This window comes from Blennius ocellaris (genome assembly GCF_963422515.1).
Source record: "Blennius ocellaris genome assembly, chromosome: 1".
Taxonomy (NCBI): domain Eukaryota; kingdom Metazoa; phylum Chordata; class Actinopteri; order Blenniiformes; family Blenniidae; genus Blennius; species Blennius ocellaris.
Genome location: NC_137650.1, coordinates 4,354,853 through 4,374,075, shown reverse-complemented (window position 1 = coordinate 4,374,075; position 19,223 = coordinate 4,354,853). Strand labels below are relative to the sequence as shown.

General features: G+C 45.0%; 1 protein-coding gene across 1 annotated transcript in view; it reads left to right on the top strand.

The window, feature by feature from the left end:
* Positions 1 to 2,397: 2,397 nt before the first annotated feature.
* The window catches only part of abcc12 (ATP-binding cassette, sub-family C (CFTR/MRP), member 12), a gene marked incomplete at its 5' end in the record, with an annotated part of 41,197 nt that continues 24,371 nt past the window's right edge, over positions 2,398 to 19,223 (top strand). Inside the window, 12 exons of the mRNA XM_080520140.1 lie at positions 2,398 to 2,442; positions 2,589 to 2,713; positions 2,796 to 2,942; positions 3,163 to 3,310; positions 6,903 to 7,139; positions 7,222 to 7,395; positions 15,959 to 16,106; positions 16,530 to 16,678; positions 16,785 to 16,892; positions 17,594 to 17,806; positions 17,884 to 17,955; positions 18,051 to 18,175. Of these exons, the coding sequence (XP_080376266.1) occupies positions 2,398 to 2,442; positions 2,589 to 2,713; positions 2,796 to 2,942; positions 3,163 to 3,310; positions 6,903 to 7,139; positions 7,222 to 7,395; positions 15,959 to 16,106; positions 16,530 to 16,678; positions 16,785 to 16,892; positions 17,594 to 17,806; positions 17,884 to 17,955; positions 18,051 to 18,175 (1,691 nt within the window). The remainder of the gene's footprint in view (positions 2,443 to 2,588; positions 2,714 to 2,795; positions 2,943 to 3,162; positions 3,311 to 6,902; positions 7,140 to 7,221; positions 7,396 to 15,958; positions 16,107 to 16,529; positions 16,679 to 16,784; positions 16,893 to 17,593; positions 17,807 to 17,883; positions 17,956 to 18,050; positions 18,176 to 19,223) is intronic.

Genomic DNA, 19,223 nt, shown 5'->3' with positions numbered 1-19,223 from the left:
TTAATAACACAGCAAGTATGAAAATTATATTTATTTACAATGAAAACAAATAAACACAGATTGTAACTACCTATATACAGCTTGGTGTGTGTGTGTAGAAAGAGAGAGAAAGAGAGAGCGAGAGGTGGCGGGAGTGTGTGTGTGAGACGTGTGATGGAACTACAAAACACGATGAACTACATTCAAATGGAGGTTATCAGAGAGCAGGAGGTCTGTCCTGGGTCTCCACCATGTGCTGGGAGAACAATGGAAGCTAGCCTTTAGCGTCTGCTTCCTGTGTGTCTCTGCTAAAGGACCATTTCTAGAATGAGTTGATGTGAATGCGACTTGCTCTGTGAAATGTCAGGAGTCGTCAGATGGTGTTCAGTTACTGTGTGATGTTGTCTTTGATGTGATATGTGTAGGATTGTGAGTTAACAAGTTAGTAAAGCAAAGATTAGCATGCAGACCCTGTGTCTGTGGCAGAGCTAACGTTGGTTACAGGTTGATAACTGCTCCTAATATCATTATCTAGAGAACTCAATCACTGTAATAGAATCAACACATCTTCATAAAGTTAAACAGTTCTGTGCATAGCATCAGGTTTAACTAATCTCAGGTAATGCCCAGTTGTTGTTACCACTTCCTTGAAGGAAGTGGTAACAACAACTTCCAGCCAACTTCCAGCCAGGTTGTTGTCCTGCTGGAGGGAAGCTGGTGTCTTCTCCTGTAGTTAGCACCTCCTGCTAACTGTGGTTGCTGGTTCTGCAGGCTGAGGAGAAGAAGATGAAGTTGATGTTTCAGGAGTCCTTCTTTGCAGCTCCTGGTTGTTCCTTTGTCCAGACTGAGGAGCTGGTCACTCAGGTCTGTAATGGTTTTCCTGCTGGTTGAGGAAAAACACAAAGAAGTTCTGTGAGGCTTCGTTTCCCTGGTCCCGTCCTGGAGAAACCGGTTGGTCTTCCTTGATTGATGAGAGATCAGACTCTGGGCGCTGATCTCTTGGTCCGGGGAATCTGACCCTTGTGGTCGGGTCAACAGAGGAGTTGAGGAGTGAAGGCCCCTGGTTGCAGGCCTCTGGTGTTAGCTGTATACTGACGCTGGGTGGGCTGCCTCCAGCAACCCACCAACTCGGGGTCAACTCGCTGCAAGAGACTGTTTTGCAAGACTGCTTTTGCAGGCTTTTCATGAAGGTTTGTGGACTCGAAGGTGTCGAATCCTGAGAGCTTCAACCAATCAGGGACTGGCTTAGTGCATGGGGGAAGCATCTTTTCAGCAGAAAGCAGGGGAGGATCTGCTGTGGCAAAAGGTCCCCCCCACTGGGTGTGATGGTCAACCGCATTCCTGCGTCCCAATTCACATGTCATGACTGTGTATCAGGACAAATGAAAATTGTCTTTCCTTAGAAATGAACAAACTTTCTGTGGTCTTGTGAGATCCCAACAAGTGTGATCGCAGCATGAAACTATGAACCAGTGTGTCTTGGCGTGTTTCCATTGCATAAAAAGTGCAGGGACGGAATGGAGCATTACGGAGTGGTACTGCAACGCGTAACCTGAGCCAAATCCAGTGCCCGTTTCCACTGCAGAAAGGAAGTTAAAAAGTAGGCAGGGCTTACAGCTCCACAGATATGTGAGATTACAACAGTCATCTCAGCTGGGCAGCAGATCTGGACCTTATCAAATCATCTGTTGTTGTTGTTTACATCCTCCACTTTGCACTAGTTGTTTTGTTCACTTTTATTTTTTGCAGCCACAGAGCGGCAGCTGCAACTTCCGTATTGGTCCCAAGAGAGCGAATGCTCCGGTGACTCACTCTGCACCCGAGTGTCCCGGTGGCACGAGGCACAGAGCCGAGCCCATGTGCCGCACCTGGACATGTAAGCTGAGCCGTGGTCTGTCTTTGCATCACGTCTGCGGTCCATCCTGGCACAGTGTTTGAGCAGAAAGCTCGGACACGATGCAAAGACAGACCCCAGTGCCCCTCGTTACACCTGCTCCTGAGCCCCGGCCTCCCCCTGCCTCATGTCTGCTCTTTCATGACCACACAAAAGTAGAGCAGCAAAGAAAAACAAAAAACAACCAGTTAAAAGCTGAATACACAGAGGATTCATACAGCCAACATATTAAAATATTGAAGGGTTTTTTGGGCCAAGAAGACTCCTCAAATTCAGACCGTTCCATGGTCCAAAGTATCCTGATGGAAGGGTAGTGGAAAAGCGACCGCCTGTTGAGTGGTTGTTTCTGGAAAATCACACTTTCTTGTGGTGGAAACCCAACCCGTAACGGACTATACCGGTCCATTCTCGCATTTTGTGTGTGGGGGAAACGGGGCTTTTGAGGCCACTCACACTCTCCTGTTACCTGGTGTCATGAGGAGCCTGCTCTCATTCTCCACTGCTCTCACTCCATACAGGACAAGATGAAGGACAACGATTTGGGAGATGGCATCAATGGAGTCTATAATGTGAGTCCAGGACAAACAGCAACTTCCTCCAACTGTTTCATGTGTTTTTGTTTGTCATTGTCTCACTTGTATCCTGTGCTTTGGTCACATATCTGTTTGATCCACTTTGGTTTCCACTGAAGGTCTTTCTCTTTGTGTTTCTTTAGATTAAAGATGAAAGCATGGAAGAGAGGACTGAGTTTGAGGCGAACACCAGTGGAAAACCATTTGGAATCAGAAAGTACCGTCAGGCCATGCAGCTCCTTAAACCTTTCCGCTGCTCCTCCACACAGTCAGTGTCCTTGGCTAACGTCTCAGGTCACTTCCTGCTGGTTGACAAATGAATGACTGACTGAAAACTCTTTGATTTGAAGGTCTCACCCTCTAGACAGAGCAGGCCTCCTATCCTTCATTACCTTTGCTTGGATGACTCCCATGATGTGGGACATTTTCAGGAACAAGCTGGACTTGTCGTCTCTCAGTCTGTCTCCATTTGATGCTTCGGACACGAGTGGAGAAAGGTCTGGAACTCTCCTGTCATCTCACACGCTCTCATTGTGTCAGAGGACTGGTGGTGGTGGTGGTGGTGGTGGTGATGATGATGATGATGATGATAATGATGATTGATGATGATGATGATGATGATGATGATGATGATGATGATGATGATGATGATGATGATGATGATGATGATGATGATGATGATGATGATGATGGATGGTGTGTGTGTGTGTGTTGCAGGCTGCAGAGACTTTGGGATGAAGAAGTATCGCAGAAAGGTCTGCAGAAAGCTTCTCTGGGCCGAGTCATATTCCGCTTTCAAAAAAGCAGACTCATCGTGTCTGTCATGGTTGGTCTCGTCGCTATGGTTGCCATGTTCATTGGCCCGGTGAGCCTTTATAGAAAGAAAGCACAATCCTCTTCCTTTCCCTTTCTGTCATTAGGGACCGAGCCCAAAGTTAGACGTGACTCTGTGCAAGAGATGATGATGATGATGATGATGATGATGATGATGATGATGATGATGATGATGATGATGATGATGATGATGATTATTATTATACTTTTTGGTACTGTGTGAACTGCTACATTTTGACAGCCTGAAGGAGCTCAAACCTTCATGGAAATATAATCACGTCAGAAGTGGCGACCCATTTTAAATGTTATAGTCATTGCGCATGTGTCTGGCAAAATGGCTCCATAGCGCCCCGACATTGTTTTATCATTTGTAACATTTAAACGGGCAAGACGTTTAACATGTTTCACATATGTCCAAGAAACTTGGTAGACATATGCAGCATGCCAAGCTGCACAAGAATGTCCCTGACATCAACACTCTAAACCTAACAGGAAATCTGCCATATTGCATTATGCATAGAATGCTTGAAACACAATCCTCCGAGAGGGGAAGTCTAGAGACTTGAAATGTGGCGAGGATATACAACTATAATCTCAAAGGAGGTGGCCATGGCGCTCCAATGAATGTCCAATGGTTTGCCATGAAACAGGAAGTGATGTAACTCTGCTCTACATTGTGATATCTACCTGAAACATCATGTGTGTCATCAAAGTGCTGGTCTGAACACATCCATGTGCTCATGTCCATTCACAGTCATAATACCACCTATTGGTAAGAAGAAGTTTAAGGATCTAGATTTTCACATACCATGGCATCAAACTTTATGATATCATTGAGACTGGACGGAATATGAAGCACATCAGGACACACAAGGATGTCATGACAGCCAGACTCTAAACCCAACAGGAAGTCCGCCACTTGGCATTAACGGTGAATTCCAGTGTTGAGCTCGTCCTGCAGGTTCAATCCAAGAGACTTAAAATTTAGCCTATATATACTTCCTGATGAAAAGAGAATCAAAATCCTTCCACAAAGGTCAACAGACGTGGCCATGGTAGCCCCCTGACAATCTGATGGTTCACTATGATACAGGAAGTGATATGTAACTTTTTATTTCTTTTGTTCTTTTTTGTTTTCTTTGTTTGTTTGTTTGTTTTTCTTTTAAGTAGAAACAAAATGAAGTGTGTTTTCAACAATTGAAACTATGAAAGAAAAGAGTGACCGTAACAGCAGTGGGAGTGTGTACAAATGTAGGAATATGAAGGATTAAAAATTACAAAGTCACAGTAAATATCAGACATTACCTCTCAAGTCTGAGCAGGAGCAACAAAGCATGAAAATGCATGTAATGATTGAAGAAGCTAACAGCTAATTAGCAAAAGCTGCTGTTCCACCACAGTATGTGGCGGAGCAGGGCAGAGCGGGAGGTTATAGTACAGCAAAGCACACCCAGGACCCACTCTGTCTCGGGTACCACAGCAGAAAGTACGGTAAAAATATAAGCGGAGTTGCGAACGACTTGGAGAAGCCCCAGTGAAGAACAGTGTCGTTCTCTTGTGATTGAGGTTAAACTTTCTCATTGTGAACAGCAGCGTCCAGCGCCTGTTGAACCTCCTCCTCCTGTTCCTGAGATTAGCAAGACAAAACATCCCGGTCATTTAACAAGGTGCACCTCATTAAACAACCACGGTGTTGTGTTGCGGTGCCCAGTCAGGGCCAGCCCTATCAACAATGATTTATTTATTTATTTATTTTTAATCATTAAAAAAGTGATTCTGAAATCTGTGTCTGGAATCAATTAGTGACTTTAGCAACTTTATCAAGTAGACGACTGGTTATATTTTGTGGAGCTCAAATCTCCTACGTCCTCAAAATGCATCACAACTCCTTTCCTCTGCTGGGGGCCAGCAGTAACTTCATTGCTTCCCTCTGATGGAAGCTGGGTGCTGCTATTGGGTTAAAATGCTGAGTGACAGTGTCATCAGCCAATCAGATTTTGATGTGTTATTGACAGAACGTCTTAGGCCCAGCAAAGTTTCCAGCGCTGGCCTTGCTGTAGTCATTGAAGTGCTAGTGTTTAATTTTTTTATTATTTTCTCTGGATTAGATTGGTGCTGCTTTGGCATTTGGTGGTGTTTTTTGATTTTAAAGTGGTGTTTCCCATACAATCGTGCCCATAGACTGACAAGCACGCATGCATGACATGATTGCGCGAGACTTACTTGTGGTTGTTGATCAGCTGTTATGTTGGTGTGGATTAAGTACTAGTAGCCTTGCATTGGATTTGAATTATGTATTTACACACATTACACTTCTCCTCAGAGACCCCTTCCACTGAGGTGTCCAGCACGGTAGTGTAATGTCATGTAGGCCATGGTGTAGTGTCGTGGATAAATCATGGCACCTCGATCTGGGCCAGTTGTGGTGCCCAATGATCCCACAAGCATTTTCTCTAATTCTTCAACTGTAATGGTAAAAAACTTAAGTCTTGGAGCAAAAAGTAGATGAGAAGTCGGACATGGATGCAAAAGAGTCTTTATTCTCCAGAACAAACACTCTGAGCCACGGATCTCACCAATGACTACTGAGAGCCATGGATTCCCCTGACAACTACTGAGCACTGTAGCACAGGCCTTTATATGTTTTCTATCCCCCTTCACCCCCTCCATTTCAAAAGATCACACCAATATCAGACCATTCTTTAGTCAGAGCATACACCCCTTTAACGTCATATATTACATCATGTCATTTTGTGTATCACTTGTCCTTCACTGAGTACAGGTTTCCTACTCTGCCTTGATGTTGTGGTGCTCGCTGTTATCCTGGAGTCTTCCCCTAACTTCAAGTTTTTGGTCCCCAGCGACTCTAGCAGAAGTGTTAGGACTCATCCTGGTACCCGACCCCCGTATGAACACCATCGACCCTTCCTCTCTTCCTACGCTCTCTCACTCTGATTCCTCGTACCTATGTGTTCAGTCTGATTTCCGCCCACAGGCTGCAACTCACTTCACTGGTGGTCACTCTGTACCATTCTTTTTGTCCTCTACAGTAGCGGAAAATTGTACCTGGCAGTCGCAGGTTCTTTTTATACCGTCCACAACTTTAAAGTTGGACTGCGCGAAAACCCGTCCCTCCCCACGACACTCCGTGACAGAAAGTGCCGTGGAACTGCGCCATAAGTGATTTGCTTACGGGGTGCTGAAACCTTTTGAAACATCAACTTGTCTTTACCAGTGAAAACACTGCATAATGACCTGTAAATACAGGGAAATTCCACTCTTCACATTTAGAGGACTAAAAACACAAACCCAATCACAGTAAAGTTTTTCTTAATAAACGTAAAATAAATTACTTCAATTCTTATTTCTATTGAAGAAGGACAAAATTAAATCCTACACCTACTGCATTAAAAATAATAATAAACATTGTTACAAATTGTTAAAAGCAAAGTACAAAAGTGAAAAGGAGAAGTTAATTAAATATGCGACAATAAATAACCAATGTCACAGACCGAGAAAAGCTTTTCATGCTGAATTGAATGTTTCTTTCTTTGTCTCTTAGTGAGTCAACATTTGAAAGGGGGTCAAAGGTCATGTGGTCCTGTCTCTCTCTTTTTTCTCAGTCGGTTGTGGTCCATAAGATCTTGGAGTACAACGACCTCACAGAGCCGTCATCGCTGTCTTATGGTGTGGGCTTGGCTCTGGCTCTGTATGCCTCTGAGTTCAGCAAAGCATCGCTGATCTCCCTGATGTGGGCACTGAACCTGCGCACGGCAGTGCGGCTGAAAGGGGCTTTCTGTACGCTGGGCTACCAGAAGGTCATCACTCTCCGAGGCCACAGCGGCACGTCAGTGGGAGAGGTATTGACCGACTGATGTCTACAATCTGTCATGAACCTAAAGCTGACTGCTGCACTCATCCTCTCACTTCTCCTCCATCCAGATGATCAACGTTCTCACCAACGATGGACACAGGGTGTTCGAGTCAGTGCTGTTCTGCAGCTTCATAATCGCCACCCCAGCTCTCTTCGTGGTGTGTGTCTTCTACTCTTGCTACGTCCTGGGCTTCACAGCACTGATGGGAATCGGTGTCTACATCTTGTTTCTGCCTATTCAGGTGCTCATCTGCCCTTCAAACACATGGTCACACACTTCAGCTTCTACTCACCTATAATCTCAATCAAGGAAAACCTCAATGGAAATGCATTTCTACCATAGCAGGGGTGGCCTGGCTCTTCGCCAATCAGGTTGCATGTCTTTGATCAACAACTGAATTCTCGTGTAAAACTCAAGAGATCGGATTTTCATCGTAGGCAAATGCTCAACTCGGAGCACAGCACCATGGACTCAGCGTCCCTCTCACTCACTTCACTGTCTTTGCTACACTATATATGGCAGGTTGGGCTTATTAGAGCATACAATAACAAGTAAACAAAGACTCAGGCAGACACTTCAGATCTGCCACACAGAGCTTGTATGTGAAGAAGTTGGAGTTAATTGGTGGATTAGACCCTGATACACAGTTGAGAAACGCCTGCTGATCGCAGCTTCGTAAAGTTCCTACATCATACCTCTTTAATGAAACAACATCAACGTACAAATGATGCCTCATTCTCATCTATGTCAGTGAGGCAATATGCTCCATGTTCAATTTTTGTATCTCTATTTTTGGAGCAGCATAAAAAACATTGTTCAGCCAGTTGTGACATGAGTGCAGGGGCCATCTGCAAATTACTAACCACTGCAAAAGTGAAAACAAATACCACAGAAATACCTAATAACGTGACTGGTAGTCACTGCAGTGTCACCAAAATCAGTGCAGCCTTCACTTGATCACACTACAACTCTTGGTTTGAAAGTGATATGTGTTTGTAGTATCTGTCTTCACTGTTTTAGTTTGCAGACGGTCCCTGCACATTTGTGTGAGCTGAGGGAGTGAAATTATTCTGGTTAATGCTGTAATTCCATGCCATGCCGACTGTTATGTAACTTTTGTAACTTCCACATGGAAATGTATTATACGCTATGCATGTGTTTTCTTTTCATGCCATTTCATGTCTGTGTGAGAGAGGGAGTTTATTTGTAAGATTTGGCTTTTTGTAATACCACCGTAATTTCTGTGGCTCTTGGTTTCTGACTGGTTGGCCACCTCAGTATATATATATAGTGAGGTCTGAATCACCCAATTCAATGGTTTGATTGCATATATCTATAGACCAAATGGAAATCTCTGCAAAGTTTTCATCTAATCCATATTTAAATTTTGAAATGACAGATAATGAAGTCAAAATGGCTATAGATAAACTAAGAGTTAAGAAAGCGACTGGATTTGACAACTTGTCTAATGAATTGTTAAAACAGCCTGGGTTGTTTCAACTGGCACAAATCTATAATTAAACCTATCCCAAAGTCACAGAGTTCAGACCCTCGAATGCCGATGAACTCCAGAGGAATAAGTCTTCTTAGTTGTGTATACAAACTGTACAGTAGCATTTTTAATGAGAGGTTGACTTTTTACCTGGAATCCTTTAACCTACTGGCAATGAACAGAATGGGTTGAGGAAGAAAAGAGCTTGTTTAGACCACATTTATTCTCAGTTAGGACGATTTAGAAAAATCCTACTTCTTGTGTTCAAATAAATTAGCACTTAACTGACTGGTTTCCAACACCATATGGTAAAACTGGGTGACGTTCTGTCTCCCACATTATTTGCCATACACATTAATGATTTAGCAAATGAAGTAAAAGAGGCAGATATGGGCATTAATGTGAGAGACATGAAACTTTGCATTTTGTTATATGTGAACGACACTGTGTTATTGGCCGAAAATGAATCAGACCTTCAGAAAATGTTGAATAATTTTGATGTTTTGATGCATCCAAGTGAGACTGATGATAAATTGTGATAAAACTCAAGTTATACATTTTAGAAAACACACCTATGCATTATCAAACGTTAAATTCAGTTTTGGTACTACAGTTCTTTCTTTTACTAAAAATTATAAATATCTTGGATTTACTGTGAACATCTCACCTTTGACGAAGGCATTAACTCATTGTCGGAATCCGCAGGTAGAGCTCTCAGCACCGTTATAAATAAAGTTAAGGCGTGTCGTAATCTAGGTTATAAGACCTACACTGAGCTGTACAGATCTTGTGTCTGTCCAGTGTTGGACTATGGTATTGGGGTATGGGGTTGCTGTAAACAAACTCACAGTGAAAAGGTTCAGTGCCGAGCTCTAAGGTATTTTCTAGGTGTACACAAAACACTCCTAAGCCTGCTCTGTATGGAGACATGGGTTGGGAACCATGTGAAGTGAGGCATGTCTGGCATGACACAAGACTGACCAAGCACATATTTGAATGGGACCTGTCTATAGATACGTCTGGAGTGTGCAGATGGAGAACATTTTTGTTGATGCTAATCTCCAGTTTATTTTTAGAAACACGCTGAGATGTAATGTTTGACAAATTAAAAAAGTCTACTTTGAAAATTATAAACATAAATGGTTAAATGACGTCTTGTGTAAACCAAAGCTGAGAACATATTTTTTGATAAAAGATAATATTGGTCCTTAACCCGATGTGACCCTGAACCTACAGAGAGGTCAAAGGTCAGTCTGTGCTCAACCGCGGTTTGGGACTCTGCCTCTGGCTCTGGAGGCCGGTCGATTCCACTTTGTCCCAGGGGAGGAGCGGCTATGTTGTTTGTGTCAGTTAAATGGTATTGAAAATTAACTGCATTTTGTGTCTGTCAGATGAGGAAAGGCTCAAGTATTTGTTCAAGTATAATCCATTGGATTTGGCTACGTTTTTGCTAAGCGCTTGGCTTCATCTTTGTTTAACGCAGTGGTTCTCAATTATTTTCTGTCACGCCCCCCCTAGAGGACAGAATTTTTTTCAGCGCCCCCCCCTTACTGACATAACTGGGGTGTATGGTCTCCAGGTGTATGGTGTATGGTCTCCAGGTGCCGTCTTCATTTATTTGGTTTCATGCTGTCTGCTGCCAGAGTTTTTAGGCATAAAACACAAACGGGTGTTTCCTCGTTTCCGACCGTGTTCACGGTAAACCGAAGGGCGATGTAGGCATCGTCATATCTCCTGCTCTTACTAGGATTATGTTTACTCTCACCTGTTTTCTTTTCCTCTGACGCCTCATCCTTTTTTCTTTTCACTCCTGTCAGAAACTTCTCCACCTCTCCTCCTCCTCCGCCAGCTCTGTACACCGGTGTTGGTGTGTAGTACTTCTTCTACTCTACTGGTTGAACAGGCAGCCTGTTGATTAGTTTGAGCACTGCTGCCACCTAGTGGCTGGAGGCCCTTTTTTTAATCCTTCAAGCATGAATAAAGACACCAATACTGAAAGTCGCGCCCGCCTCACGCCCCCCCTGACACCCCACCACGCCCCCCCAGGGGGGCGCGCCCCACCATTTGAGAAGCACTGGTTAAACGGCTTTCTGATGTCTGCCGACTGTTCATTTTTGCCCCATGTGGGCTTTGCATGACACCAATTAAGAAAATAAACAAAAAATAAACAAATGGTGGCAAGGCAACGGACTGGTACACGGGAGACCCTGGTTCGATTCCTGCTTGGGGCACTGAGCAATTAACATCATCCAGTGTGGGTCCTTGGGCAAGACCCTTCACGCTACTGCCTACCTCATACCATGAGTGAAAATGAATGCAATGAGATGCCGGCTCAGACGTTGCCCGGCCAAACAAGGTCTGTGTCAGGTGCTGGGGAACCAGAGCACCTTGATGACAAATGGGCGACTGGAACAAAGCACAGATGGACGAGATGCGAGAACAAGGCTCTGTTGAAATGCTACTACTCAAGTAACCCTAGTCAGAGGGGTTACATGAAAAGGATGTGGGCTGAATGGTTACTTCGAAACCCACAGTCACAGTTGACCGCGAAACAACTAGTAGCTCAGTGTTCCAACATCCACAAACGGCAACTGCTATCACAGCTTGAGATTGAAGAGGTACAACACGAATGCTGTGGTAAGTGGGAGCCCGGACACCAGGTCAGATGGGAGAATATACCAACTTCCTAACCAGAGATTGGGAACGGAACTCCAATGAGTGCGGAACCAACAGCGCTGAGCAAGGCAGCGGCTGACCTGAAAGACAAGATCATGGCGAGAATGAACACAAGGCAACCCCGACACCGATTGCAACGGCTAAGTGAAGTACCTTCAGAAAGTCTCCTGGAAACTGTGAATGCAGCAGTTAGAGTGATCCCTACCACAACAATCACTGAAACCAATGAGCTGATATACACTTCAGCAGCAGTGATCCTAGAGATGCTTGGCTATGAGAGCAACCATGGGAGCCATGAGAAACAACACCCACCATGGAAAAGACGGCTGGAGGCTAACACCAAGGCAGCACGGAGAGAACTGAGTCAACTGACAGAGGCCCAGAGAGGTGCAATGAAAAGACCGTTGCCCAAGAGGTACACCCAGATAACCATACCTGAAGCACTCGAAACTGCCAAACAAAGACTCCAAGCCTTGGCCAGCCGCCTAAAGAGGTACACGAAAGACATTGAAGCCAGGTGAATAAACAGGCTGTTCGCAACGCAACCTGCGAAAGTGTACGCTCAGTGGCAGGGTAATAACAGCAGAGTAGACCCACCAAAGCTGGAAACTGAAAGGTACTGGAAGAGCAGATGGGAATAAGAGGCAGCACATAACATCAGTGCTCAATGGCTGGTGTCTCTGAGAGAGGAGCACAGCTACATCCCTGAACAGAATCCAGTTACCATCACAGCGGCAGACATCCAAGAAAGAGTCTCAGGTATGAAAAACTGGACAGCACCAGGCCCTGACATGATCCAGGCCTACTGGCTAAAGAAACTCACAGCTCTCCATGAGCGCCTGGCAGCACAAATGAACCAGCTGCTCAGAGATGGGACTCACCCAGAATGGCTAACCGAAGGGCGAACAATCCTGATCCTGAAGGATCCCACCAAAGGTGCAGTCCGATCCAACTATCGGCCAATAACCTGCCTCTCCACAACATGGAAGCTCATGTCAGGCATCATCGCGGCAAAGATAAGCGGGCACATGGATCAATACATGAGCAAAGCACAGAAGGGCATTGGTAGAGATACCAGAGGAGCCAAACACCAGCTCCTAGTTGACAGAACAGTCGCCCAAGACTGCAGGTCCTATAATACCAACCTGTGCACTGCCTGGATTGATTACAAGAAAGCCTACGACTCAATGCCACACACATGGATCACTGAATGCTTGGAGCTGTACAACATCAACAGGACTCTAAGAGCGTTCGTTGCAAACTCGATGCGGTTGTGGAAAACCACCCTCAAGGCCAATGGTAAGCCACTTGCACAAGTGTCCATCAAATGTGGCATATACCAAGGTGATGCGCTGTCCCCACTGCTGTTCTGCATAGGTTTGAACCCCCTAAGCCAAATAATCAACATGACAGGCTACGGATACCGCCTCAGGAACGGGGCCACGATCAGTCACCTACTCTACATGGATGACATCAAGCTGTACGCCAAGAGCGAACGGGACATAGACTCTCTGATCCACACCACCAGGATCTACAGCAATGACATTGGGATGTCATTCAGGCTCGAGAAATGTAGTAGGATGGTGACAAAGCGAGGCAAGGTAGTCCACACTGAAGGGGTCTCACTTCCAGAAGGAACAAGGGCAGACATTGAGGACAGTTACAAGTACCTGGGAATACCACAGGCAAATGGCAACCTTGAACAGGCAACAAGGAAAGCGTCAACGGCCAAATACCTCCAGCGAGTGAGGCAAGTCCTAAGAAGCCAGCTCAATGGCAAGAACAAGTCCAGGGCAATAAACAGCTACGCCCTGCCAGTGATCAGGTACCCTGCGGGTATAATAAGGTGGCCAAAGGAAGAGATACAGACCACAGATGTTAAGACACGAATGCTCCTCACCATGCATGGTGGGTTCCATCCCAAATCCAGTCCTTGAGACTGTATGCTAGCCGTAAGGAAGGAGGCCGAGGACTAGTGAGCGTGAGAGCCACTATCCAGGATGAAACATCCAAGCTCCATACGTACATCAAGGACAGGGTTCCAACGGATGATATACTCAACGAAAGTCTCAGACAATGGCGAGATGAGGAGGTGCTGGAAGAGGGACCATCATGGGAGGACAAGCCCCTACATGGGATGTACCACCGGAACTTAACTGAAGTGGCTGATCTCAAGAAGTCCTACCAATGGCTAGAGAGGGCTGGCCTACAGGACAGCACAGAGGCCCTCATCCTGGCTGCACAGGAGCAGGCTCTGAGCACCAGAGCGATAGAAGCCCAGATCTACCACACCAGACAAGACCCAAGGTGTAGACTGTGCAAAGAGGCACCTGAGACAATCCAGCACATAACTGCAGGGTGCAAGATGCTGGCTGGGAAAGCATACATGGAACACCATAACCAAGTGGCTGGCATAGTGTACCGAAACGTCTGTGCAGAGTATGGTCTGGTAACCCCAAGGTCACAGTGGGAGACACCCCCAAAGGTGGTGGAGAATGACCGAGCGAAGATCCTGTGGGACTTCCAGATACAGACAGACAGGATGGTCATGGCGAACCAACCAGACATCGTGGTGGTTGATAAAGGGCAGAGGAAAGCCGTGGTGGTGGATGTAGCAATACCAAGTGATGGGAACATCAGAAAGAAGGAACATGAGAAACTTGAGAAATACCAAGGGCTCAGAGAGGAGCTGGAGAGGGCTTGGAAGGTGAACGTGACAGTAGTGCCCGTGGTAATCGGAGCACTCGGGGCAGCCACTCCCCCAAACTGGAGGAGTGGCTACAGCAGATCCCTGGAACAACCTCGGACATCTCAGTCCAGAAAAGTGCAGTACTTGGAACAGCAAAGATACTGCGCAGGACCCTCAAGCTCCCAGGCCTCTGGTAGAGGATCCGAGCTTGGAATAGAAAAACAGGTGACCGCCCGCGGAGGGCGAGAGGGAAATTTTTATATATATATATATATATATATATATATATATATATATATATATATATATATATATATATATATATATATAAATGGTGGAGCTGGTTTATGCTCTCACAGTGTGGTGAAGAAAATGAGAGGCGTTGTCCTTGATGGATTCTAACTTTGTCAGGATCCGCCTCTCACCACCTCCTGGATGGTCTGCAGAAAGTCTCCAGGACAGAACCTGCCCTCCTGACCAGTCTGTGCAATCTGATCCTGACTGTAGCAGAGAAGCGCCAGCAGAACACTGCTTAGAACCTCACTGATGCTGCCACAGTGTCATAAAATGTTTTTAACAGTCCTACAGTCCTCCCAAGGACCTCAGTCTCCTCGAACATCCAATTGTACCTTCAACTGGCCCACTGGTACTGCTGACTATCCGTAAGGTTCAGTATCAAGCTGGACATCGTCTGTAAAACTGTGTGCAAACAGAAAGGTTAAAAATCTAAACGTGAGAGTGAATGAACTCAAACATATTGATATATCCAGGACAATTCTTTCAACATTTGCACCTGTAGGCTATTATCACAGTAATGTGAATCACCTTTATATAACCTTAACAAGACACAACGTCACCAGGAGAGACTCATCCTAAGGACAAGGACAACTCAATAAGCAGCTCATGGATCAACTGTCAAGATGCAACCATATAGTCAAAGTAAATCTATTTTCACCTATAACAAGGCGTTTTTTATCGTTTAAGTCACACATTAAACAAATCCGCAGGACTGCCTTTTTTTGCCTTTGTAATATTTCCAAAATTAGAAACATGTTGACTCAGAGTGATGCCAAAAATACTAATCCATGCATTTGTTACTTCGAGAGTAGACTATTGTAACTCCCTTTTATCAGGGTGTCCAAAGAACTGCTTAAAATGTCTTCAATTAATTCAAGATGCTGCAGCGAGAGTCCTGACAAGGACCAGCATAAGAGATCACATCACTCCAATACTAACCTCTCTTCATTGGCTCCCTGTTAAATCGAGAATAGAATTTGAAATCCTTCTTCTAACCTATAAAGCTCTCAACAATCAGGCTCCATCATATCTTAAGGAACTGTTAGTCCCGTATTTCCCAAGAAGAACACTTGGTTCTCAGAGTGCTGGCTTACTGGAGGTTCCAAGGTTTTCTAAAAGTAGAATGGGAGGCAGAGCCTTCAGCTCTCAAGCTAACCATCTTGTGGAACCAGATCCCAGTTTCAGTTAGGAAGGCTGAAACAGTCTCTACTTTTAAGACCAGACTCAAAACTTTTCTATTTACTAAAGCTTACAGTTAGGCCTGCATCTCTCTCTCCCGCTCTCTCTCTCCCTCTTTCTCTACCTCTCTCTCGACCTTTCTCTACCGCTCTCTACCCAGACCAGGGTCAGTTTCTCACCGATTACACAAATCAAGGTTTGTGTCTCCCCACCCAATCTATATCTCTGTCTTCCCTATCCTCTCCTCTCCTCTATCCTCTTATCCCATCCGGTCAGCAGAATGCCACCACCTCTGAGTCTGGTTTCTGCAAAGGTTTCTTCTTGTTCGAGGGGTTTTTTCTTTCCACAGTCGCAAATAAACCTGCTTGCTCATGTGGATCCGTTGGCTTTTTCTCTTTTCTCTGTTAAAAGCACCTAGGAATGACTGAGTTGAATGAAATTGAATTGATCTGAATTTTCTCTTCCTTCCAGTTTCTCTTGGCGAGACTTACTAACAAATTCAGGATGAAAGTCATGGTGCAGACCGACTACCGAGTTCGGACAATGAACGAGACTCTAAACAGCATCAAACTGATCAAGATGTACGCCTGGGAAGACTCTTTTGAAACCAAGATCGCAGGTAATCCATTCAGCAGGTAATCCATCCAGCTGTTAATCCATCCAGCAGGCTCTGTTGCTCCAGTCTGTCAAGTCAGTAACTTTAGCAAACACAACGGCATACTGGGAGTGAAGTTCAGTATCAAACACAATAATCCCACAATGGAGTGCCAGTTTTTCGCACAGCAATGCATTATGGGTGGTACTATTGTTAACCTCCATGACAGAGTATGCATTTTATTGAACTCTGTATTACCGATGAATGAAATGATGGTGTGTTTGATGCTTCAAGGTCGTCTGTGGTTTGGATCCACAATGTTTCTCATGATGAGGATTTTTACAGGCACAATAGTGTGTTTGGGTTTATGCAACATTCCATCTATCTGCTTCTAAGTTTTGGAATAAATCCACTGATAGCAATAACTAAATGCTTCATGTTTTACAGACTTAAGGAAAGAAGAGAAGAAAGTGCTGCTGAAGGCTGGCTATGTCCAGAATATGAACAGTAATTTTACCAGCATCCTTCCCACCGTGGCCACAGTGGCTACCTTCCTGCTCCACACTCTGCTGGGCCTGGAGCTCAATGTGGCTGATGTAAGTAACCTTCATCAGAGGTGTACTGATGTACTACTGCTTGCATATAGCTGTATTAATCATCCCCGGGAGTGTCGTGGTCAATATCTGACCTCATGCTTTGCAGGCTTTCACCACGATTGCCATCTTTAACTCCATGAGGTTCTGCCTCGCTCTGCTGCCGATGGCTGTGAAGTCCATGGCCGAGGCCTTGGTGTCTCTCATACGACTGAAGGTGAAACCTTTCTGCAGAAGTTCAGCGGCGCCTTGTGCCAGTTAAACAGCCCCGCCGTCTGTGCTCTTTTTCTCCTCTCTCGGGTCTCTTCCATGCTCAATCTTTCGTCAAGGCTCGTAAAATGCCGACTATAACTTCAAAACACTGTTAAAACTTCGATGTTTAAGAGGGAAACACCGCAAGCCAATGTAAACACAACAGATCGAGATCTGCACATCCCTTGACGTCACGCTCACGAAAAAGGATTCCCCGACTTCCTCGGCTGGAGATTCAAAATTCAAATAACTTTGTTATGCGACAACAGTGGTGGGGCAGAGTTGGAGAAACCTTATAAGTAGAACCTATTGCAAAGTAGTGTTTTACATTTCACTAGGCCTTTAAATGTGTGGTGAGTTCTTGGCAGTTTGAGATTTGTCTCTTTCTTGTTTTTGACCCTGTTCTGTGATAAATAACCGGAGTGAGAACCATTTTTCCACTGACCTCTACTTTTGGCTACATCTACACACACTGTTTGTCTGCAAATGACCAAGTCCTCTGTGCCAAAATAGATGAGACTCTACTCTTACTGCTGATGCAGAGGACACAATGGTTTTAATCCTGCCAGCAAATGGTGGCTGAAATCTTCACAGGTTGCCATTTCATCTCAGGACAATAAAATAACTACAGCCACCTAAATGAGTATTTTTCTCTGGCTTGCTCAGAAAATACTGCTACTACAAAATCCTAAGTCCTTCCTGGCCCAAAGGAAAGACAGCAGCGCAGCTCTGATGATGAACAACGCCACACTGTCCTGGACCAGAAAAGACCAGCAGCTTTCGACCAGCAAGGAGAAAGCTCGAGAAACAAAGACATTGCAGAATGTGTCTGAGGATGATTCATCCACCTTGAGAAACATCTCCTTCACCCTGCCCAAGGTGTGTTTCTTTCATTCACGTCCATTTAGCTGCATTGTTTTCTTCGACTGTTGCACTAACAGTCTTATTTCATGAAGGGCAACCTGATGGGTGTATGTGGGAATGTGGGAAGTGGAAAGACCTCACTGATCTCCAGCATTTTAGAGCAGGTCGGTTCTCTTCTTTATCATCTGCATTGTATCTAAGCTTTAATCTGCAGGTTCATGACCTTCAGGTTTGTACTCTGTTCATTTCTCTACTGCAGCTGCACCTTATCCGGGGCTCCGTCACTGCTGATGGGACCTTTGCCTACGTTTCTCAACAAGCCTGGATTTTCCATGGAACTGTTCAAGAAAACATCCTGATGAGTCAGCCATTTCACCAGAAAAGGTACTTCATTAGTGATCCAGAGAAACTGTTCCTGGTGGTTCTGTTTATTCATGTTGTTATTAGTGGCCGAGAGCAGAGGTACTCAAATCCGGGCCAGTGTTCTGCACGTTTTGGATGTCTTCCAGCTTCAGCACACCTCAATATAATGTTAATGTCATCATCAAGCTTGTAAAAAAGCCCAGTGACGAGTCCTTTATTGCTTTCGGGTTTGCTCTAACTGGGAGAAACCTAAAATATGCAAGACAATGGTCCTCAAGGTCCAGAGCATAGTACTCCTGGCCTTGAGGTTAAAGATGCAGACTTTGGATCTGATGCCCCCGAGCACTGCCCCTCTTCTCACCGGTTCCTCGGGCACAGTAATGGCAGCTCACTGTTCCATGTCTCTAAGGCCCTGTTTACATGCCAACGTTTCATGTGACAAAACCTAGTCGATTAAAAGAAAGTGTTGCATTTGCACTGCAACAGTGGACACACTGACAGCAATGTTGTTAGTCTGCTAGGCCACGAGAGGGCGCTGTTGCTTGCTTTTGTAATGAAACCACACAGATGTGTGCAAAGAACAATACACCATAAACCTGTAGAAAATGGAGAAAACCCGACATCCATATGGACAGATGAAAAATTGAATGCTATCAGGAGAGAGTCTCAACTACTAAACAATCGATATGGTAAAACTAGAATATTGACTGTGAGTCATACCACTACTGGGGCCGCCATGTTTTACTGGAACATGAGAAGAAGGAACTATTTATCACCGGGGCAGAGATGCACATGCACAGTAATAGTGCGCCATTGCCTCCGGCAGTCTATGCATGAGGTTAGCGGAATGTACCACATTGAGAGCCGGCATTAAAAACTTCACAGATGTAAAAGTGAAGAAAGCTTTGCAGATACACTCATATTCGTTGCCATGTGAACTGAACCGAGGATGGGTGAAATGCGGACAATCAGGGCAGCTGTGACTCAGTTGGTATAGTGGTCATCTTTCAGTCACAAGGTTGTAGGTTTGATTCCCCTTATCCCCCGGCAACATGTCAAACTATCCCAG